At 42.6% G+C, this 23,435-nt stretch overlaps 1 protein-coding gene across 3 annotated transcripts; it reads left to right on the top strand.

Moving 5' to 3' along the window:
* Nucleotides 1–2,471: 2,471 nt before the first annotated feature.
* wwp1 (WW domain containing E3 ubiquitin protein ligase 1) lies at nt 2,472–21,553 on the top strand. Of its 3 annotated transcripts, XM_040167135.2 has the most exons (25): nt 2,472–2,709; nt 5,938–5,994; nt 6,296–6,387; nt 6,554–6,692; nt 7,633–7,757; nt 8,148–8,300; nt 8,570–8,642; nt 11,465–11,646; nt 12,286–12,706; nt 12,923–13,018; nt 13,522–13,696; nt 14,441–14,495; nt 14,796–14,880; nt 15,591–15,719; nt 16,072–16,144; nt 16,254–16,325; nt 16,519–16,607; nt 16,830–16,989; nt 17,301–17,434; nt 17,797–17,937; nt 18,028–18,148; nt 18,383–18,487; nt 18,962–19,058; nt 19,195–19,267; nt 19,740–21,553. In XM_040167135.2, the coding sequence occupies exons 3-25, from the start codon at nt 6,318–6,320 to the stop codon at nt 19,837–19,839; spliced, it is 2,868 nt and encodes a 955-aa protein (XP_040023069.2). In that variant the 5' UTR covers nt 2,472–2,709; nt 5,938–5,994; nt 6,296–6,317; the 3' UTR covers nt 19,840–21,553. The 3 variants fall into 3 exon arrangements, with proteins under 3 accessions (XP_040023069.2, XP_077951736.1, XP_077951737.1); XM_078095610.1 differs by lacking the exons at nt 19,195–19,267; nt 19,740–21,553 and adding an exon at nt 18,846–18,877; XM_078095611.1 differs by lacking the exon at nt 6,554–6,692 and having other exon boundaries at nt 2,535–2,709.
* The last annotated feature ends 1,882 nt before the right edge of the window (nt 21,554–23,435 follow it).

The raw sequence follows: 23,435 nt of genomic DNA, 5'->3' as shown, positions 1-23,435 counted from the left end.
TCTTCTTAGCTTAACTTGTTGTAATACAATACAAAGAATAGAACTTCCACAAAGCATTTACTGCATGTTTATTTTGTTGGATTGATTAACTAAAGGGGGTCATGGTCTTATGTCGACCATGAGAGTTAAATTGACTCTGTCAGAGTCAATTTGAACTCTAAGCTGGTGTTTATATGGTCCCAATCTTGTCAGTGTTAAATCAACACTCAACGAAGTGTTAACAATTTAACTAGGAATTTGTGGCGCGAATAAATCTGCTCAGTATTAAATACACTAGAGAAGCCAACACCAAGATGTGTGACACTGATGTACAGTTACATTTCAAACCTATCAAAGAGTTAAATTAACTACTAAGTGTCGCAAATAAATCAGATCAGTGTTAAATACCCTCTATGTAGAGTTAAAAACCCAAGTCCTTGACACTGGGTAATGACTAGTTGAATCAACCTTTTGCAGTGTGATTTCAACTCTGCACTTCAACACTTTTGCCTAACGCTGGCAAATTAACTCTTTTTGTTGTGTTTTTTGTGATATGAGTTGGCGTGATCTTTATGACGGAATGAGTTGGCATTTAGTTTATAGATTTCACACTCTTGCTTATAAATTATTTATCCTTCTGAGGCGTTCCAGTTGTAAGTATGAGCTTTTGAACCAATTTAAAAGAGGACATGTTGGGTGTTCAGTGTCTATCTGGTGCTCTCTGCTGGTAATTACACACACACAGTTCTTCACAGTTCATCAAATAGATATTGTAATTGAGGATTATCTCTCCACTCTATTAGGTAATTGTGTGGAAGCAGTTCAATCAGATACCTTATAGTAAAAAAAGTAAAATAAATAGTTTCAAACCCACTATTACTGCGTAACATGTTTTGGAACATGTCACAAAGTGCTGTCACATTCCTGTTTATACCATTTGCAGACGTTGTAGCCCATCACACTCAACCACTTACCAGGTAAATCATTTCTGTATGCATGTTTTTCCGCAGGGGTAACATTCATAAAGGGATAATATTCATAAAGAATTGAAAACATTTCCTGAGAGCATTTCTGTATCATCTTTTCAATTGCCAAACGCTGATTAATTTGTGTTTTCTTTCATTTTTAATGATTTTTTGACGATCTTATCATTTTGATACATTGATAGTGAAAGCCTGGAGAGAGATATGAAAGGCAGGGGAAAATAAGAGAGGTGATGACATGCAGCAAAAGGAAAACGCAACAGAGGCACCTTGATATTTGTGTTTTCTTTTACGTAGCAGAATGCTGTGAGCTGGCTGAGAATCTTCTCCAGCGGTGCAGCTTACTTTGAGGAACTCCTGAACCCGACAATTGCCTCCTCTACAAAAGAGGGAGAGGTCAAAGTCTTGCGGTAATCCTCACCTGTATCCATGGCAGTGGTCCCTGAGGTAGCTCAGATACTACCCAGCAGCGAGGCCCGAGGCGTGGATGAGATTAACCCTAAGATGCCAAAGACTCAGGATGGTTGTGCTGTTTTGGTGGACCTACATTTTCATTGTTGCGTGGAGTACAGTGCCTCATCTGCCTTGGTCATGGAACAGTGGACCAGCATTTTTACTTTGTGCAATTTATATTTTCTTGTGCAAACCTGCTGTAAACACAGATAGATAAACAAATAGATAAACCTTGAAACACACAGACGCCAGCAAAAGACAATCAAATGTAAATGTAAAAGATTTGCAAAGCATGGCTGCAGTCTTAAAGGCCCATTTGACTCAAATGTGATTCAATTGATATCGCATTAAGAGAATGTAAACACTCAACAGCAACAACCAGCCCATTCATCAATAATGTATGAAGGGGCTGAGTCGTTCATAACACTAATTCAGAGATGAATGTTCGTGAAGTCCAGGATGGACTTTTACATAACAGATAGCGGGGAAAACAGTTCAATTTAAAAAAGGACTCTCTGCAAATCAGCATGACAGATTTGATTACTCATTTTTATTACTACTCAAAACAATAATACTGCATCTACTCCATTATTAAAACCATTATTGATCTATATCTAACATTTGTCTTAACAATTATAATTGTTAAATACAAATAATTTCTGGCTTTTAAAACTCCCTCTTGTGCCTAAACCGCCTGAACAAACCTTGCAATGGGAATTCAAAATATGAAAAATATGAGCTCAGACAAGAAGTGGCTTGATGGCGTGAGCAACGCTGCTGCAGAAGTAAATAAAATAAAATATGCGTAGCCTACAATATGATAATTTATATGGATATCATATGTATGTATGTACTGAGGGTAGGTGCATACATTGATTTAACATATATATTGGTATAGATTGAACATATATAAATTATGTGCTCGCCTTCAATTTGGCAAGTAGACCATATAGTGTCTTGTTTTGTGCACAGCAAAAAAAACATTTCTAAATCGCACTTTCAGAAGATAATCACCCTGAAAGCAACGCTACGTACGGTGAACGAGGTTGTTCAATAACACCATTATACATACGTCCACCACACCGACTGACTGGGCCCAGTCTCGTGCGCCGTGTTATTACACAGCATTATTTGGGGTGGCGCGCGTGTCCACCGTGCGTTTCTCTGCTCAGAGGCTTCTGCTCAGAGATGGCAATACAGCCGTAGCAGACTCGGGCCTACGCGGTTACCGACAACCGTAACGTAGGAACCGCATAGACGCAGAGAGTAGGAACGGAGCGGAACAGCGGACGAGGTAACGGCCAGTTGTCTATTCGAACAAACCCGTCCGGAACGTCAAAAAACGAGTTGTTTTAAAGTCCGTCTTACACGTTCAACTTAAACGGTTAGACCCAACGTTAGCTTGGTGATGGCGGACAACTAGCGATGCAGCTAGTTATGCTAAATGCAGTTGCAAGCCGGTTAGCGGGCAGCAAGTGGAAAAAAGCTAACTTGGCTAAGTTTGTGACGTTAGCTTGCTAAAGTATCAGTGAGTGCTCCGCTGCGGCTTGTACAGCTAAACATTAAAACCATGTTTTGAGTATATGAGGATGTAATGTTACCTATACGACGAGCTCATTAGACGTCACAACGGTAATTGCAGGGAGAGTCCGCTATTGGCAAGCTTGTAACTAAGTTAACTGAAACATATAACACTGAAGATGATTTATTTTCAGTGTCTAATGTTAGCTAACGTTAGTTAGCTTATTGCTAGCTGATGGCTGACTTTAGCTTTGCAGACGTCTGCTAGTGGCTACATTTCGCTAGCCATCCTTATCTGACAGATACAGTTCACGCTATGTGAAAGGCCTTGCGCAAATATATAATAAAGTAAAACCGTAATCGCTAACATCTTAACGATTACTATCTAAAGACCCTTAGATGTCTGTTTAAGGAGTCTTACTTAGCGGTGACGTTAGCTTGTTAGTAGATTATCAGAAGTTAGCCAACGTTCGTCAATCATCAGACTTTTTGTTTGTGTTGAAATAACACCGCTTTGTTGGCTTAACGTTAATATTCAAATGTGGTTTTAGAGTGATGGCAATCTGCTGATTTATTATCCAACATCTACAGCATCGTTAACGAAGTTGTGTCATCTGAAAAGAGAAGAACAATGGTTACTTCTAACTTATGTTAGTATTATGTATTATCATTTGTTGTCTACGAGCTGTTTATTTGATTGTGCACAATACCTGACTTATGAAACGGAAACCTCTCATTGCATTGAGGAACACTGCTATTTAATACAACTCTGCTTAAAAACACCAGCAGTTCTCCCACTGTTTATACTCAACAACAACAACAACAACAACTGACGTTAGCAAACACACTGAAGCAGTTGATGTTTGGCAAAGACACAATTTGCAGCACATCGTCACATTGGGCCCAGATATCACTTTGAGCCGAGCTAATACCAGAAGGGAATCTATCAATGAAAATTTGTTGTATTTTGTCTCTGAACAGTGTTTTGACTGCTCAGGTTGTCGCATTCTGTTAAATGATTTGTTTTACAATACGATGGAATTCATCTTGACATCTCTGTACTTGTTTTTCTTCTCTCTTTGTTGAAGATTTCTGTTCACCTTTTATTTATGTGGCATTCCTAAATTATTATAAATATTTCTCCCACCCAGTGGTCAGTAAACTACCAAAGGAACCATATGTTGTCTAACTGGTGAGAAGTGAAATAGTTAATCGTGTGTGTGTGTGTGTGTGTGTGTGTGTGTGTGTGTGTGTGTGTGTGTGTGTGTGTGTGTGTGTGTGTGTGTGTGTGTGTGTGTGTGTGTGTGTGTGTGTGTGTGTGTGTGCGGTACCAGGGCTATTTGCTGCCGATCTGTTGTGTTAAAGCCGTTACCTGCCTTCTCTGTATGGAGGGCTCAACTTATTCTTTATAGTCAGGATCGTTTTTGGACAGTGATTGATTTTCAGTGTTTCTGCGGTCATTAGGACTCAGAATACACTAAAACGTTGGAAACATTAAGAGTGACAAAGCATTGTTTATTGTATGTGTTTCGTTCTTGTAGCGGTTTGAACATTTAATGTAGTTGATAAACATTATAAAATGTCAACTTTAACCTCCTCACAGTAAATTGCTGATTAACTTGCAGATCACCAGTGAAATCCCTTTGTATGAAACTTTGAGAGTAGTATCTTTACTTGATACTGTGCTGCGGATTCTTTTGGTCTCTATCTGCTCCGTACTCTGCACATTGATCAGTTTGTTCGGGCACTTACTGACCTTGACCTTTTAATTAAGTTCCTCCTAAGCTGCTTAAAATCTGCCTGCTCCAAATTGTGGTCTATATCGGGTGATCAAATAGCCTGCGTACCAACATCAGGCAGTGATAATTTAATCATATAAAAAACGCCTGGTCCTAATTAGAACCTTGGTACAAGATCAGGAAGCAGTGGATGTAGTGACTTCTGGTGCTTAGACCTTTAATGGAAGTGTTGTCTTCATGTCGTCGTTGTTTTGTTTTCTTCTGCTGGTTGCCACGGATGCCTAAAGGTGGTGATCGGGATCATTTGATGTAGACAAAAGAAGTTTGAAAATTTCACAAGAGATGAAAATTCAGGTTTCATAATATATGTTATAGTAGTATAGTGATGTGTAGTTTAATAATTATATCATAATGTAATTGTTAACATGGTTGACTTGGATGATTCATTTATTTTGTCTTAGTACTGTAGGAGAACACAATTGTGGATTTTAGCCTTGTGCTACTCAATATGATACAATGAGGAAATTAGCATGTTTTTGCCCTTTGAATAAATGGTCAATCCATACCACCAAAAAAAGTGTGCAACTTAGTGATGTGCTGGTGAAACTGAGAATGTTTTTGGCACCAGTGCTGCTATGAAAAGGTTCACCTGGCGCCCTATATTTCTTCCATTAAATTGAAATTTGCGCTCTAGCTTTAACATTAATACAACAGCGCTCATTTCATTTTTGATCCTATCCAGATTGACACCGAGACCTTTACAGACAATTAAAGTTCAAGTCAACCCGTGCAAATTGCTGGCCCATTTACAGACTGAAGTACATGTTGTATAGTGACTGAAACTATTGCTCACAAGTGTAATTTACCCAAACAGAAGACAGAAGTTATACAGTAGAATGTAGTCGCAGCAAATATAGAAGAAGGTGGTTTATTGCCGGGGGGGGAAGTCAGCTGTTTACCGGCAGTTTAGTGGTTGAACACTGCTGCAACAAGTATCAAACAGTTGTGGATGTGAATAACACTCGCTTGTTGCAAGTTGCAATTGCGGTGCTATGGAATGTACCACCAGGCTTGACTTTTTTTTTTTTTTTTTAAATACAGTGGGGGAAAAAAGCAAGAGGCGCTTTTTACAGAATGTCCTATTTATTTCTCTATTCTCAACAGTTAGGCTGTATGTAGAATGTTGAGATGTGTTTATGCAAAGTATAAAATCGGAGTCTTAATCAGAGGTCATTCTTTGAACTGAGCTCTTTTCTTCTCAGAGGAGCCATGGGACACGGAGTGGGCTGAACCAGGGAGTCCATCAGCACACACCAATTGTGAGTATAAGTTGTGTTTCCATTTGATCAACATGCAAAAGTATCGTATGGGAAAGAATTAAAATTATAGTTGGTAAATAAAATGTAAAATGTTGGAAAATATTAACTGCTAACATCTGGTGGAACGTTGACCACAGACCTAAATAAAATGTTCAGACGATGCAGAAGTCAATCTTTTAAATTCTCAGCTGTATTTCATTGGAACCCTCCCAGGTTCAGCTGTTTCTTCATGATTTTATTGGCTCTAGTCTTTAGTGTTTTGATGATTTCTTTAATTCTCTGTGTGCGTATGGTTTTAAAGGTTTCCCACAGTGGTCTATGACATGGCCACGGCTCCTTCCAGAGCCGAGTCCAGCCATAACCACAGAGGATCATCACAGCTCCAAGCCATCGGTGAGTGACTGCACACTAGGCTATAATGCACGGGAGTGGCAGTTCGCCTCCGTGGTCTGGAACCCGACAGAATAACAGTTTGCACTTTATGATGAAAATGGAATAGAAGGAAGGAAGACAAATAATCATATTTCTCATGTATCCATTCATGCTCCCCTCCCCCCAGTTTCTTGTGCCAAAATCAAGAGGAAGAAAAACCGGTTTGTGACTGCTATTTATGTGGAGGTGACAGCAGACGGGGAGTCGCGGCGTACGACAAAGTCTCACAGCTCCTCCAGTCCTAAATGGGACGAGACGCTCACTCTGTAAGAAATGACAGTTTTTGGGTCTGTCTGTGTCTACATATGTTTATATCTTAGCATGTGGTCTACACAAGTTCATGTTCACTGTGTGCTTCATACATTAAGGGGGACTAGTCACAAATCCACTTTATTGAGTGGAGAAGATCTAATGACAGGCAAACCTTTGAAGATTTTCTGAGTTGAGAGCAAATAATGAGGGGAGTCCCTTAAAGAGAAACCGTTCATGTAAACAGCTGTTGTGACAGAAAAATTGGACAACAGCTCTGTCCTCCTGTCGGCTCAGGGCTCAACCCTGAGGTCCATGACTCTGACAGAGTTTAGCACATGAGGTTCTTGGTTCATCCAATAATTATTTGAACAAAGGAAATGGAAAGTAATGCTTTTTTCTCATTTGAGAGTTTTACAGCTCTGGCTAATTGCCTTGATTGGGTAATTAATGCTGAGAAGACAGAGTGGTGCTCTGTTTGTGATCCTGCGTCTGCAACATGGATGCTTTGAAAGCTGTTATGAATCGTGCATATGGCATGTTGGCTTTGCTCCTAGATGCTTCTCTTTAGGCTGACGCGCCAAACGTAAATACAACGACTGTGCGGCTGCGTAGTGTTCATTTTGTGTAAACGCAAGGGAGCCGCTAAGCCTGAAGCAAGGACTTTTAAGGGAGATCATGATGAAAACCATCTAAAAAAAATTCTTTGTTGTTGTTTCTCTTTTCCGAGCATGAGACGAGATGCTGGCGTTTCATATGGTAGTTCTGTGTTAAAATGAATGAACTCGTGCCAAACATAGCCTCTATGCTTAATGAATCTAAACCTAAAGATGCTAGTGATAGAGCACATTGGAGCTACACACATTTTCTTCCGATGATCTCAATTTGTGTGACTTATGTCAACTGACAACTTTTTATGTCATGTGGTGTTGTTGTTTTTTCCCTGACCTTTTTTAGGAATGTGACACCGCACACACAAGTGGATTTTAAAGTATGGAGTCACAACACCCTGAAGGCCGACACTCTGATGGGCAAAGCCACGCTGGACCTAATTCAAGCCTTGGAACAGCATGACCGAAAATGTATGATTGAAATGCAGAAACGTACTTTGTTACGAAGTCTAGGGTGGGGAGTGTTCATTATATAACTAATACAGCTGTGGCACAATGAGCACTATTTCGTTTTAGCCGACATCAACACCATGTGTTTTGAATTTTCTTTTGCTACATACCGTAGCCTTTAACCTCATCTCTGATCATTCCTTGTTTTCTAATGAGGTTTATTAACGTTTGTGTTCATCAGAATCACAACAACGCCGGTTGTCGAGGTTTGGTGACATCAGTTCAATGTGTCTTTTCTTCCCAATGTGAACAATATGAACCTTTCTGTGAAATATATATATATATTTTTTTACATGCTGTTTTTATTTTGACTCTATAGTAATGCGTCCTTCCACCCTGTTATCTCTACAGTGGAGAATGTGAAGGAGGTGCTGAAACTGACCGTGGAGCAGAAGGGAGCTCTAGTTCCCGCGGGGGAGCTGACTGTTTACCTCAATGGTCTGACTGTCAGCGGGCAGGAAGAACTGGCACCACTTACCAACGGCAATGCAGCAAATGGCACCAGTGAGCTCAGTATTTCTATGTTCGGGGTGGGTGAAAAAGGGGGGTTGCAGATTGTAATTCTTGTGCGTACGAGTGGCTGACAATCATCAATGAAGCAAAGGGAAAGAAATGTACCACAGATAGATGCACTTACTGTAAATACTGGTACATTATCATTAATCATTGTACAACAAGGAACGCACCAATTGTTCTTTCAGTTAATTTAGTAAATATATACGCTTGCACATGATATCTGTTAAGCTGAAATAGTTTTCCCCGATACACACCAGAAGCCCACCAGAATGGGGATGCCCTTCGTGAAAATGGAGACTCATCATCTTCTTCCTCGCGGGCTGCTAACAGGTAAGGTGCCAGAATGAACCTGCATTTTGGGCCATGAGGAAGATTCTGTCGACTTCCCTCCTCCTTATATGGTTGCTGGCCTGCTTCGAATAACTACTTGAAACTAAGGAATGCTAACATGCTGCAAAGAGTTATGTGCTAGCGTGGTTTCCCCGCAATGTGCCCTCGAAGAAACATGTGCAGGCATATTTGGTCTGTCTGTCAGACTGGCTGGCTTTTTCTCAACCTTGACGATGCCCTTCTCCTGCTTTGGGTGGTTGTGCTGCCACTCTGGTGCCAGACTTTTATTATTGGTCACACAGGAAAAAACACTCGCTAGTGTGAGTTTTTGAGGAAAAGAAGCATGTCTGCTCATAGCAGACATGCTTGGTGGTTGGTGGAGGGGTGGAGGGAGGGCTGCGGGGGGAGGAGGGGGGGGGGTTGTGGCTGTGCTCCTCTCTGCATTGCAGTTGCTGAGAGGACTGCAGAACACAAACGAGAGTATGTTTAAAACTTGGTGTTTCCCCTTGAGTACTCAGCCAAATAGGAAAGGTAGCCAGCTGAGGGATACTTGTGGGGACAGAGACATTTTCCCATGTCGTTGTCACCCAAATAACAAAATGTTACACTTAATAACAGGGAAGTCGTGAGCAACTGTGAAAAGGCCTTCAATATTTCTGGTAGTATTGTGGATGCATTCATCCTCTGCATGCATTCTTTTAGTTTTGAAATGGTGTAGTTCTCCATGAACTTGGAGAAGCCTCCCTGCTTCTTTCCTTTTTCTTCTTTTTTGACTTCACTTTCATCTGATAAGATCAGTGTTAAGCTGGGAGGCAAATACTGAGGGACCACCGTGTTTCCTTGCTGTACCATATGGCTGCTGTTAGGCTTTGGTGTCGAGGCGTTAAAGAAGGGGGGGTGCGCGCTGTCATTTCTGAGCTGGACTTTTACGAATAGCAGCTACTTTTATAGTCATGATGTATTATGTACCCATAAATATTGACACATCAGTATATGGATGAAAATACAATATTATATAGACACAAATAATTACATGCTGGAAGGGTGGTCGATCTCTTCTGGCCTCTATAATAAAATGGCCCAATGATATTAATGGAGCACATACCAGGTACAGTAGAAGCTTTTACTGCATGCCGAAAATCAACATTCTTTAGAGTTGTCCGTATTTATGGCCCTTTATGACCTTTCCTTTTTGGTGGCTAGTTTTCTGGTCTGCTGCTCTTACTTACAGCCGGCTGCAAACCCAACTAGAGAAAGCCTGAACTTGAGTCATGTGGCACATTTTGTATCCGTGTGAGCACGTCAGTGGCACTGACTGAACTCTTCCAGCTCATAATAGGGCCTCTTCAGCTGTGTCCCATTACGTCACTGTACAATCCTATTATGTCCTGTCTTTCAAGACAATCGTCCCAATGTCTCAAATCAAGCCTTTAAACGGTGCAATGGTTACAAAGTTCATGTATTAACCGGGTTCCACAATAAGAAGCCATTTGTCGTCTAATCTCTCACAAAAAACAAACAAAACCGCCTTATGTAGGTTGGAGGATGAATTTAAGTGTTACAACCTGAGGAAAAAGGCTGATATGGTGGTACGGTAGCTGGTACTTCTGTAACCCTTGCTAGAGAGCAGTCAGGGGAACTGCCAGTGTCTCTCCCCTCCTGTAGAATCTTTCTTTCCATGTGCTCATCCACAAATCAGCAACCACCTTCTTTCTTTGTGTTACTGACCTCGAGCAGTAGTTTGTCCAGAGAGCATCACTCCGATGATGATACAGTCTTAATCTGCACACCCGGGGGGCTTGCGATGTTCGCCAACAGAGTGCGTCGGGTATCACAGAAAATCCAAGCAGCCTGGGGTTTGTTTGTGGGGAAATCTACTCGCCAGTTACAAAGTGAGGTACTCAATCCCCAAAGCCCTCAGTTTACCAGTCAGTTGCATGGGGGGTCGTGTTGAAGGCTGACATAAAATCAGCAAACAACAATGTAATGTAGGTGTTGTATATAAGATGAGGGGAGGGCGGAGTGGAGGGCAATGGAGATGGAATTCTCTGATGATAGTTTGTAGAACCAATTAGTCATGGTGGACTCAAGGTAAGAGTCTATACCAGTGACCCAGACAGACTGTGGACCTTGCAGAATTTTTTCGCCATAGGCATGATGATGGTGGCTATCTTAAAGAGGGTGGGAACACTCCTGAGAAAGTGTTTTGTTGGAAATGTCAGTGATGACATCATTAAACTGTTTGTTTAAACAGTGTTTTCCTAGAACACGACCAGGGAAGTTATCAGGCCCAGCAGCTTTGCTCACATTTACTAATCTACAGACAGGCTGCTGCCTCCACTCTCCCCCTCGATTCAGTTTATCATTCTGCCCTCAGATTCATTACCGGAGACTCACCATTGCATTCTGTACCAAAGATTTGTCCGCCCTTCTGGCACAGAGGCCTGACAGACACCTGTATCTTTTCATCCATGAATCCCATATTGGACATTCAATGGCAGCTATAATATTTATGAGGGTTTGGACCACATGGCCCTACCACACCAACAGCTTTAAGTCTTGTGTGTTTATTCTGAACTATTTTTGTGCACCAAACACATGACATTTTTACCATTATCACTAACCCTGAACAATTCAGGACGCTGATCCACCAACATCTTTACCACTCAGTAGGGTATTTACCTTTTTTTTGTTTCAATTCTGGTTTTTATACTGTACTAGTATTTCATTTGTATATATGTATTGTAAGTTAGGAGAACCTTGATGGTTTTTCTACTTTGAATAACAGTAGGAATTACTGAATTAATGGTTTTCTTTTACAGCGCAGTGAATGGAACCGACTTGGGCACGAGGTCAAGTTCCTGTTCGGTCTCCAACGGTGTGGAGGGACAGGAGCCTTCCAGGTCCTGCAGCCCCGCCCCCCATCACGTCGTCAATAGCGACGCCCCACCCAACTCCACCCCACTCCACCAACCCTCCGACAGTGACACCGAGAGTAGGACGGGTGAGATACGTGTGCATATTTACAGCCGGTATTCATTATGCTTTGCAGGTTTTGGTCAGGCAACTTTTCAGTTTGACTTAATAGTTAACTTGGTAAACAGTACATTCCTTGTTATTGGTTGAGGCCTAGAATCTGTTTCTAGAATCTGTCAGCGCCTCTGTTCAAAAATTCCCTGGAGAGATGAACAAAAAAAACGAAAGGAAAGCCGTGTGCCGTGTAGTGTGGAAACCAGAGAGGGGCACAAGTAGCACACTTCACTGAGCTTAGTTTAATGAGGTAATCTAAATTCTTTACATGTTCTAAAATAGAACTAGCATGATTGGTTTGACTTTATTAAGATGTCACGTAATCAAACATAATCTGTATAATTCCTCTATTTCGCCTCACTCAAGTGACAAGCTAACAGGTGACTCCAGAATTGTTATAGTTGCATTTTTAAAAGGCAGCATATAGCTTTATTAGTATTATTAATTGAGATACTGATCAGCCAGTAGATAGAAGTTGATGGGTGTGTACATTTCGTATGCATGTTTAAAGATAACAAGACTCGCAATTTAAAATGCACATGTTTCACTGACTAAGTGAAGGTAGATTCATTGTTTTGTCTTCGCACGTTGTCTTTCTCTGACTCTCCTGCAGTGAATGGGGAGTCTTGCGACGCTGCGCTCGGCCCAGCGTCTGCTACGACAGGTGATTCGCTGCCCTCTGCTGATTACCGCGAGGACTGCAGTCAAGATGACGCCCTGCCGGACGCTGACACGGCACCAGATAGCACACCTCAAACCCTGCCAACCTCCACGCAGGCTCCAGCCTCCTCCTCCCCTTCTGCTGCTAAGCCGGTAGATGGCGCTGCTGCTGCTGCTGCTTCCGCCCCGGCACAGGGGGCCCAGACCACCACAACCTCCTCATCATCGTCGTCGCCCCCCCCAGCATTAGAAGAAGCGAACCCTTCAGGAGGAGCGGGTGGTAGCAGTAGTGGCAGTGCAACTGCACCTACAGAAGGGGCCAAGCCCACACAGCAGGTCCCCAATGCTGGCGCCGCAGACCCTCTCCCGCCAGGGTAAAAAAAAAAACGCCTCAAGCTGCGTTTTATGCATTCACTGCCTGTATGACATCACCTTCTTTAACGAGATTCAAAATGCGGGTACATTTTTAGAATTCTGCTAATTATTGAAAGTCTCTTAGTAAAAGAGAGAGTGCCACCTTATGCCGATACTCAAGCATAAATCATTTGAGTATTTCCCTGTAAACAGGTGTGAATTGTTGTGTCTTTCAGGTGGGAACAGCGCAAAGACCCACATGGTAGAACGTATTATGTAGACCACAACACCAGAACTACGACCTGGGAAAGACCACAGCCACTACCCCCCGGGTAACTACCCGTCTTCACCGCTTCTCACACACAATCTGTAACTTCTCCTTTCTGTGTTTTCAGCAGTATTTCATGGGCTGTAATACACAGGTGTCAATGTCATTTCAGTTTAATTTCTTGCATTTACTCAAAGCAAGCTTAAGATACTTTAGATTTCTCACATGAGCTAAATCCCCAAATTTCCACCACAATCATCACTTATCTCAATGTTATTATTCTTATCACCATTATATGATACCACATAATAACATGTTCTGATTTATTTAGCTGATTACACTGTAACTCATTTGAGCTGGAAATGCACTAACAACAATAGCCTTTGTATCAGTGCTGTTTATTTTGAATTGGATTTCCGTCAGTTTTAGATATCAATTGAGATATATATATATATATCTTTGTGATAGAATGCAAAGTGTACTTTGTTCCATGCTGGCTCATCCATTTACTTATCAGCTTTTGGTGTGTCTGTTTTCTTCATTGTACTGTATCTGTCATTCTGCCAGTTGGGAGCGTAGAGTGGATGACCGGGGCCGGATCTATTATGTGGACCACAACACCAGGACAACCACATGGCAGCGTCCCACTATGGAATCAGTCCGCAATTTTGAGCAGTGGCAGAGCCAGCGCAGCCAGCTGCAGGGAGCTATGCACCAGTTCAACCAGCGATACCTCTACTCAGTAAGTTGTTCCCCAAAAAAGGTTCAGTTCAGTTCTCTAGTTCAGTTCTTCAACACGCTGACTGTTACATGTTAATAATAATAAAAAAGCATGGACATCACTTAAGAGAGACCACGCCAGTGCATAGCCAGTTGATTTTCAAACCATACTGAAATGCATGGAAACCAGTGAATGCATTGAATGTGGTGAAAAGATCAGAAATCAAAAGAGTTCCCAGATAAGGATTGGCCTCATTGTAAAGGGAATTGTAGAGCACATCAGAGTCAAATGAACTATCATTTTCTCACACCCAGTAAGGCCAAACCATTCAATCAATCAAGCTTCGAAATTTTTATTTTCTGATTTTAAATGATGTAACCTGACAGTTATGTCCTTTAATTCTTTGCCTTATGAATCATCTTTTTCTCTGGGTGCATTTATTTTGCAACCCTATTTGTCAATGCACAAACCTTAATTTAGTCTAGAGGTGAGATAGAATATATCCACACCCCTGCCTCTGCCCTAATGTGTTTATCTTGGGGAGGGTCCCATTCCTTAATCTTTCATCTGTGTACAGATGATGATTAGTTTACAGCACAGATCAATACACACCTGGGATGTAACGGTACAGACCAGTAACCCGCCGCAGAGGCCTTCTTGAGAGCAACCTAACAAAACCTATTTTCATTAGCATTCACTCCCATTTCCCCAAGTTTTTTTTTAGTTTTTTTAATGGAAGTCTTTGTGTGCATCCCCCGTTTTCAGGCATCCATGATGTCGGCTGAGAATGACCCTCTCGGCCCGCTACCTCCTGGATGGGGTGAGATTTGCATTCTTTCCTTCTAAATCCTGCACATATTTTCACTCTGTGAGTATGTACGGTTCTTTAAATGGGGAATCTACAGTTCTTGCTAATGAGAAAAACGCTGATGTATACATTTGATCTACTGAATTACTGAAGCAACAAATACTGCCTGCTGCTCACAAGGATCGTAGATGGCCGCTAGCATGAGCATGAGTCCATAGCATTGATCGGCACGGACAATCGGACACGTGTTCATCCAGTGTCTATTCTGTCTGTTAAGATACACATTCCTGATTGTGTTTTTATCAATTTTAGAGAGGCGTGTGGACTCCAATGACCGAGTGTACTTTGTCAACCACAGCACCAAGACAACGCAGTGGGAGGACCCCCGAACCCAAGGGTGAGCTTTGTTAAGATCATCATTTCTTGTTTTTATGTGAAAGGTGATCTCAGAGATAATGGTCTGTTTATATCCTGCGACACCCTGGTGTGTCATCATTCTCTCTGAGCTCCAGCTCCCTCAGTAATATAGTTGAAATGGCATTTTCTGCCCTTTCTAATAACTATTAAGCAGCGATGGGTTCTTGGTTAGCGCTAAACTAGAGTTTGTTCAACTCATTTGTTCCTTTACCTACTAACAACTTAATAAAGCCCCCGCAGACTGCACGTACAAGCTATTAAAGGGGGCCTATTATGTAAAATATGACATGGCCCCTGTTTTGTCAAGGTATATTTTATTATAATTTATAATAACGGGTCATAGTTGATATACATATTTGATTATATTTTCATATCCTGAAAAACCATTAAAAGAGTAATCTTGTTCAACGATCCAATGCGTGGTTTCATTCCTTGCACTGTCCTTTTAGCTAGCACAGGGCTAGTGTTAGCTAGCATCCACCACCTGGGAGCAAAGAACCACATCCCCTCATCTTTTCGCCATAACTTTTAAGGAAATATCGATGTTATTTTCTCACAGTTTTATGTTGCATCACGTGTTGCTCACAACTGTAGTTTGACAAACCACCAATTAGGGGAAGTCTTCTGTAAGTGTGCCTTTTCCACATGAATCAGTCCATTTGTATCAGTGTTCCTTGTGTGTTTGTGCAGCCTACAAAATGAAGATCCTCTTCCTGAAGGTTGGGAGATCCGGTACACAAGGGAAGGAGTTCGCTACTTTGTGGATCACAACACTCGAACTACCACTTTCAGCGATCCTCGCACCGGAAAGTCCTCTGTGTAAGAACCCCTTTTTCAAATAGTATTCCTGTGAGATGTTCTAGAAAGCTGTGCTATGATCCGTCTTTGGCCAGAAACCTGGAGAGCTGTATCTATGGGAACCTGCATTGCTAAGAGAATACTTCATAAGGGCCAGATGTTTTGCTTTAAGTTAAAAAAGAAATATTTTGAAAAAAATGTTTCCACTGTGATTTCAGTTCATTGTTTTTTAAATAAGACCTTGAAGGTACCACACCAGAGCAAATTCCACATGCACTGGATTTGTTTGACCCTGTAGAATCCCTTGCATTGCATCTGTCAGCTTACACTTGCTACCTGTTGACCTTTTGTCAAATGTTTTTGTCTCTCTTAGCACCAAAGGGCCTCAGATTGCCTACGAGCGCAGCTTCCGGTGGAAACTCGCTCATTTCCGCTACTTGTGCCAGGTAGGTGTTTTCTTTCTCTAACTCCGTTACTCTATTTTTAGCCCTCCGTTCCGTGTCTTTATCTTATTTTTCCGTCCCGAGTGCATTAATGTTTTTCCTGTTTTCTCAGTCCAACGCTCTCCCTAGCCATGTGAAGATCACCGTCTCCAGACAGACGTTGTTTGAAGACTCTTTTCAGCAAGTAAGAGGGATTTTCTACCACGGTCCAGTTGCAATACAAACCAATGTTATACACTGCACAGCACTAAGCGTAAGGTGATGCACAGCCTGCCTAGATGGTTTATTTCAGCTCTACAGTCAATAAATTCATGCCAACTTGCTTTTGTCGTTTGCTGATGTTGTCTTTTGGTTGATGTGTGTTTCCTGTTTTTTAGATCATGGCCCTGAAGCCTTACGACTTGAGGAGGAGACTGTATGTTATCTTCAGAGGCGAGGAGGGTCTAGACTATGGTGGATTAGCCCGGTAATATAGACAACAGAAGTGTGAATTAGTTCTAACAAGCTTCTTCTGAAATCTAAGAAGTCATTAATCGTATAAAACTCTTGTCCCCAAACTCCTTCTCTTTTTTTTCCTCACCTCTGACTTTTCCTCACTTCAATTGGTTTCCCATTCCTCTTCTCTTTCCTTCCTCCACTTACCCTCTCTCGTCTTTGCTCGCCTCTGTCGCTCTTGTCTTTTTTGCAGAGAATGGTTCTTCCTGTTGTCCCATGAAGTGCTGAACCCCATGTACTGCCTGTTTGAGTATGCCGGCAAGAGCAACTACTGTCTGCAGATCAACCCAGCCTCTGCTATCAACCCGGACCACCTCTCCTACTTCTGCTTCATAGGCCGCTTCATTGCCATGGCAAGTTGTCGTGCTGCGCACACAAACAACCCTGAGCACAAATAGCACCTACGCAAAAACAGTGACACGGGCTGTTTATTTTAGTCGCCATATTTGGTGTTCACGTAACACACAATCATTTACAATGTTAAAGCAAAGCGTTGTTTTAGTGCAAACACAAATACAGGCTTCACAACAATCTCACGTTGACGTTTCTGGTTTCCTTATAATGCAACGCATGAATCTGTCACGTGACTGATATATCATCATGGATGCCATATTTTTTAGATTGACAAAGTAAAAATAATAAATCTCTTCATTTATTTCTGCAGGCACTTTTCCATGGCAAGTTTATCGATACAGGCTTCTCCCTGCCTTTCTACAAACGCATGCTGAACAAAAAGCTAATACTCAAAGACCTGGAGTCCATCGATTCAGAGTTCTACAACTCACTTATATGGATAAGGTAATGTGTGTTTTTGGTCTATACGACTGTGTGTGTGTGTGTGAGTGTGTCACATGTCAAGCATTTCAGCGTGAAAAGCCAGCTATCTGGATTTCACAGCTCTTGAGGAGGAACTGTATTCTTAAACCTGGATCTTATTTTCTCATACATTTTGTGTACAAGTGACAAATAAGAACCGAAAGTTCTGACGTACCAAGATGCGAGAACAGTTATGAACAAAGACGGAGCAGACAGTGGAGACTTATCTTTGATATTAAAGTTACGGGTGGAATTGTAGAAATCTCATTTTGGTTATTCTTGCAACAATGCGCCGTCCAGCCTTGATTTTGCCGTGGCAGCAACACAATCTCGTCTGTCCTCAGGGACAACAACATTGAAGAGTGCAGTCTGGAGATGTACTTCTCAGTGGACATGGAGATCCTGGGAAAGATCACCTCTCATGACCTCAAACCTGATGGCACCAACGTTCTGGTCACTGAGGAGAACAAGGAGGAGTACATCAGGTTCAGTATAACCACTCATTCCTCACCATGCCAACTGTATCTATTTGCTTCTATTTTTGCTTACAAAGTACATTTGTGGCGTGCTTGCAGTCTAATGGCCGAGTGGCGGTTCTCCCGCGGGGTGGAAGGTCAGACCAAAGCTTTCCTGGACGGCTTCAACGAGGTGGTCCCACTTCAGTGGCTCCAGTACTTTGATGAAAAGGAGCTTGAGGTGCGTTCGATGCCAGTGGTGCCGTACGAGCTCCCTCCTATCAGGGGCTGTTCATGACCTGAAGGGTGTCATGTGCCTCTTGTGTGTTTCCAATAGCCTCCCCAACTCTCCAGAGCTTTAAATATTAATTTAATAAGATTACATGATGTGTGGAGAAAAGTCCTCCTTTTGTGTGAGAACTCTCTGTGATTCTGTTAACTTGTGTGTGTGTGTGTGTGTGTGTGTGTGTCACAGGTAATGCTCTGTGGAATGCAGGAGGTAGACCTTCAGGACTGGCAGAGGAACACTGTGTACCGCCATTACACAAGGAACAGCAAACAGATCATCTGGTTCTGGCAGGTACAGTCCAACACAAACACACACAGACCTTGTGTCTGTATTCTCTGCCCTTCTGTTTGTATCGGAAAGGAAGCAGATTATTCCACGTTTCCAGGGGCCGTTGCACATTGCATTCTTTGCGTTACGCAGAACAATCTGAGAAGTGGTCATCGGACACCTTTGGGAAGAGGGTGGCTGTTTGTCAAACGAATACTTGAACTTGAACAAATGCTTGCCTCTGCGAAGAGTGAAAACCCCATTTCCGTGTCTTTGCTCCGCCCACAATGCGGATTCGACCCGTGCTCTAGGCGCATGAGACATAAACTCAATACCTAAAGTCTGAAGAGAAGCATTCTCACGTGATCTTGTGACATTGCAGGAATTCAGCCGGTGTCCAAGGTGACATTTATGGCAAGTCTCACCGATGACATTTCTTGCGTGTGTGTTTATTGTGCGTTTCTGTGCTCATGTGTGCCGTAATCTTCTCCCTTGAAGCTGGTGAAGGAAGTGGACAACGAAGTGCGACTGCGGCTCATGCAGTTTGTCACGGGAACGTGCAGGCTTCCTCTGGGGGGCTTTGCTGAACTCATGGGTCAGTGAGGCACACACATACACAGCAAGTAACACCATCTATGCAATAAGTCAAGAGACACCAAGAGCCATGGACGCATACTATGCATGTGTCATTGGTTTTCCGCTCAGTCCTTTATCGCTTTTTTGTATTGTAGGAAGTAACGGGCCCCAGAAGTTCTGCATTGAGAAGGTGGGGAAGGACACATGGCTTCCTCGGAGCCACACGTGGTGAGTGGAGGGCTCTGCCTCCGAGTGAGGGGAGGAACGAATCCCATGAACCGGAGTTTCTGACCTCATGTTGTTCTGTGCAGCACTCACGCATTTTAAGTTCATTGTGCTGCATTGTTAACTTGCGTGATGTTTCAAACTTTACTCAAACCAAAACGCCTGCATCAACTGCATCAAAGCCACTGTAATCTGCTTAGAAAGCTGTAAACATGAAACAACAAGTTAATATGTAGTCACACTCAAAATTCTGCAGTCACTTCTGGATATTAATGATAATAATAATACATTTTATTTATATAGTGCTTTTCAAAATTCTCAGACATATTGCAAACAAATTGAGAAGCTACTTTATTATCTTTTAAAGAAAATGTTCTATAACATTATAAGCCAATAAACATGGTGTATGGGAACAATGTTTACTACACTCAAGTCTTTACACTGATCTTTTGTCCTTTTTTTTCTTTTTTTTTAGTTTCAACCGTCTGGATTTGCCTCCTTACAAGAGTTTCGATCAGCTGAAAGAGAAGCTGCTCTTTGCCATTGAGGAAACGGAAGGATTTGGCCAAGAATAAATCGGAGGAGTCCTCTTGTATTTCTCTCCCTCCCCCATCGCTGTTCATTCAGCCAAGTTAAACAAACAAACAAACAAACAAACAAACGAATTGCACAAGATACCCACCAATGTATATAAGCTATATTTTAAACCAAATCCTTATTTGCAGCATCAGTTTTGCCGCAGTCCTGCTCCCCAGCCCTTAACTAATATGATACCCCATCATGAAATATGCAAGCATCTCAGCGTTTATGTTTAAAACAGAAATCATGGATATTTTTTTAATGTCCTTCCCGATGCTGACTGGCTTTTTGAAAGACTGAACGTGTTTGAGAGGATTTTATAGTTGAAGCGCAATCTTCTTTTAAGGCTCTAGTTCTATAGAGCTACTAAATGGCAAGAGTAGTTTTGGTGTTTGGTGCCTGAATACATTTTTCTTTTTTCCTCGTTGGACTCCTATTAATTGCAATGTTTGCGTGTTTGCATGGCTGCCTCTGGAGACTGCTGTGACCCCCCAACCCCCGACCACTCCCACTACTAAACACGCTTATCTAAGCAGTGACGCTGTTTAACCATTCTCATCCAAAAGGATGAAATAATGATACAGCCCAGAGAATGAAGCATCATTCAAATCCTGACCCCCCCCCAGTGGATACTTGCAAGAGTTAGGAAAAAAGACAACCATTCATTTTGTGGAGAAAGGCTTTGATTTTCCAATGGGGAATGAAGAAAAATTCAAGAGGGAATTGTGTGTGTGTGTGTGTGTGTGTGTGTGTGTGTGTGTGTGTGTGTGTGTGTGTAGTGGCAGTGCAGCCCAGCAATACACAGTCCTTCAAAGTTTTTTTTAATTAATTTTCGGTCGGTGTTCATATACATGCTCTGGACTAAATTAAAGCGTATCAAATGTCAATGTCTTGAAAGCCACATATATAAGTTTTGCATGTGGGCAGTGGAGGGGAAATTGTCCTAATAAATGAGCATTAATTAAACGCGTTGAGGGTTGATCGGTCCACAAGAAGCTTTGGGCTTTTGAAAGTATTAACTGCGTCATTAACCTGTGCGATATATTGTTAGAAAAAAGCCCAATGTGGTGTGCATCTGCTATTTGGCTGTGCAGTCAACAGTATGACGAAGAGAAAAGGCCGTCATCACTCCGTTGAATTCACGCCGCCCACCTTCGATCTCATTCTCAGGTTTAGTGCCGAGGTAAGAGAGCCTCAGTTTAATGATGACTATGATGAGTAAACGAGCCACTTAAGTGCCGCAGACCAAATAGCGCGTGGAAACTCCTCCCAGCATGCCAGTACTACCTGTTGTGCGTTTTTGATTTTGCCCCCTCGTCCTTTCTTTTCCGTTTGAATGCTTCAGGGGAAACGTGTTTTGTTTCTGAACTCCGGTGCTTATTCTTTCGGCTGGTGGTCTAAACGCAGGCCATTCTCCTCGGCCTCTCTGGCGTCATGTCTTTTTCTGTTTTCACACCACTGCAAACGGCGGCAAGCTGCTTCAGACTTTTCTTCTTCTCAGTCATGTATATAACATTCATTCATGCAGTATGAAGGAAAACAACTGCAGCAAAAGGAGACGACTTCTGAGGGGAGGCAACACTGCATAACTTTGTGCTTCCTTTTGAACAGAAACCTGTAATCAAAGCAAAAACCAATTGTGTATGTGAATATTCATTGTATAAAGATGAGTAAATAAAGTACTTAAATATTATAATTAATTACACACAACCACTGCTCAATTGATGGAAATCTGTGATGCCTTTTTGTTATGAGAAATCAAGGGGATGTTTCGGGTGGCCTTCGCCGCGGTTCGTCTGGTTCCTGATGCTGTCAATCACTTCATGATGGTCGTCACTGCCGGCCGCGGCTTAGGCCACACGAAACGCATGCCACTGTAACATATCGCGTGTAGATACACTGTAAACACCAACTACACTGTACAGACTGCCCCTTTACTGGAGACGATGTGTATAGAAGATTCATTTTTAATCTGCTTTCAGCCATCGTAAGAGATGGATTTATGAGGTATAAATAAGTGGATAAACACCCTTCCGTGAGCACGCTTTCTTTCTTTTGTGGTGTGATTATTGGGGGATGAGAGGCCTCAGGAGCATTTATTACCAAAATGTCACATAGAAGGAACTTGACTTGGTGGTTGGTGCATAACATCAGACAGTAAGACAACATAGTTCAAGAGGAAATTAACTTAAAAATAAAGAGCACCAGCGAACAGATACCATACTCTACACAACTGTGTTGTGAGAGACAAGTGACAGGTGTATGTGAAGGGAGTGACGTCCCTGTCAAGAGTCGGCCAGTGGGGGACCCGGGCTCTGTTGATGAGCCCGACTGCCAACGGAAAGAAAGACTGTCCGTGACGTCTCGCCCGACTGCCAGATGGAAGGGGCACAAACAGTTTTTGCCCGGGGTGAGAGGGGTCGGCTACGATCTTTTTAGCTGCTTCAGGGTCCTGGAAGCGAACAAGTTCTGCAGGGACGGCAGATTGCAGCCGATCACCTTCTCTGCAGAGCGGAGGACACGCTGCAGCCTGCCCTTGTCCTTGGCTGTGGCTGCAGCGTACCAGACGGTGATGGAGGAGCAGAGGATGGACTCGATGATGGCCGTGTAGAAGTGGACCATCATCGTCTTTGGCAGGTTGAATTTCTTCAGCTGCCTCAGGAAGAACAACCTCTGCTGAGCCTTCTTGGTGATGATGGAGCCCAGAAAACGAAAGGAGTCCACAGTGGTGACGGGGGAGTCACACAGGGTAATGGAGGGTGGGCTCTGTTCCTCCTGAAATCCACAACCATCTCCACAGTTGAGCTCCAGGTTGTTCTGGCTGCACCACGACACCAGATGGTCAGACTCCCACCTGTAGGCGGACTCATCCCCACCAGAGATCAGTCCAATGAGGGTGGTGTCATCCACAAACTTCAGGAGCTTGAATGGATGATGGTGTTGAAGGCAGAGCTGAAGTCCACAAACAGGATCCTGGCGTAGGTTCCTGGGGAGTCCAGATGCTGGAGGATGTAGTGGAGGGCCATGTTGACAGCATACCTGTTGTCCAGGTCCACAGACCTGTTGGCTCTGTAGGCGAACTGCAGGGGGTCGGTGAGGGACTTCAGGTGGGTCAGGACTAGCCGTTCAAAAGACTTCATGACTACAGAGGTCAGGGCGACGGGCCTGTAGTCATTGAGTCCTGTGATCCTGGGCTTCTTGGGAACAGGGATGATGTGGGTGGCCTTGAAGCAGGCTGGTACGTGGCATGTCTCCAGGGAGGTGTTGAAGATGACCGGAGACAGCTGATCGGGGGAGACTGAGTCCGGACCGGGATTTACTACAAATCGATCTCACAAATATATCTGACAATCTTGGACAATATCAATAGATTTGAATTAATTTAAACTAATAAGTGATTTCAGGCCTCATAGAAAATTCTAACAAAGGACTAATGTCGTAGAAAATAAATAATCTCTTAATCCCGTCCACTATACGCTTGTGAAAAATCAGCAACCACCTTTAATGTTTATATTATTCATCATTTGATGTAAAAAAACAAAAACAAAGCATAAACTTGAATAGAGCCAACAAACCAGAACACAGCAGAGTG

This window comes from Gasterosteus aculeatus, chromosome 21 (assembly GCF_964276395.1).
Source record: "Gasterosteus aculeatus chromosome 21, fGasAcu3.hap1.1, whole genome shotgun sequence".
Taxonomy (NCBI): Eukaryota; Metazoa; Chordata; class Actinopteri; order Perciformes; family Gasterosteidae; genus Gasterosteus; species Gasterosteus aculeatus.
Note: the sequence above shows the minus strand (reverse complement) of the source record. Positions and strands in the feature narration are given on the sequence as shown.

Coding starts and splice junctions, on each gene's coding strand:
- wwp1 (XM_040167135.2), top strand. CDS start 6,318: ATGGCCACGGCTCCTTCCAGAGCCGAGTCCAGCCATAACCACAGAGGA. Junction 12,707..12,922: donor GCAGACCCTCTCCCGCCAGG/GTAAAAAAAAAA, acceptor TGTGTCTTTCAG/GTGGGAACAGCGCAAAGACC. Junction 16,990..17,300: donor TAGGCCGCTTCATTGCCATG/GCAAGTTGTCGT, acceptor TTATTTCTGCAG/GCACTTTTCCATGGCAAGTT.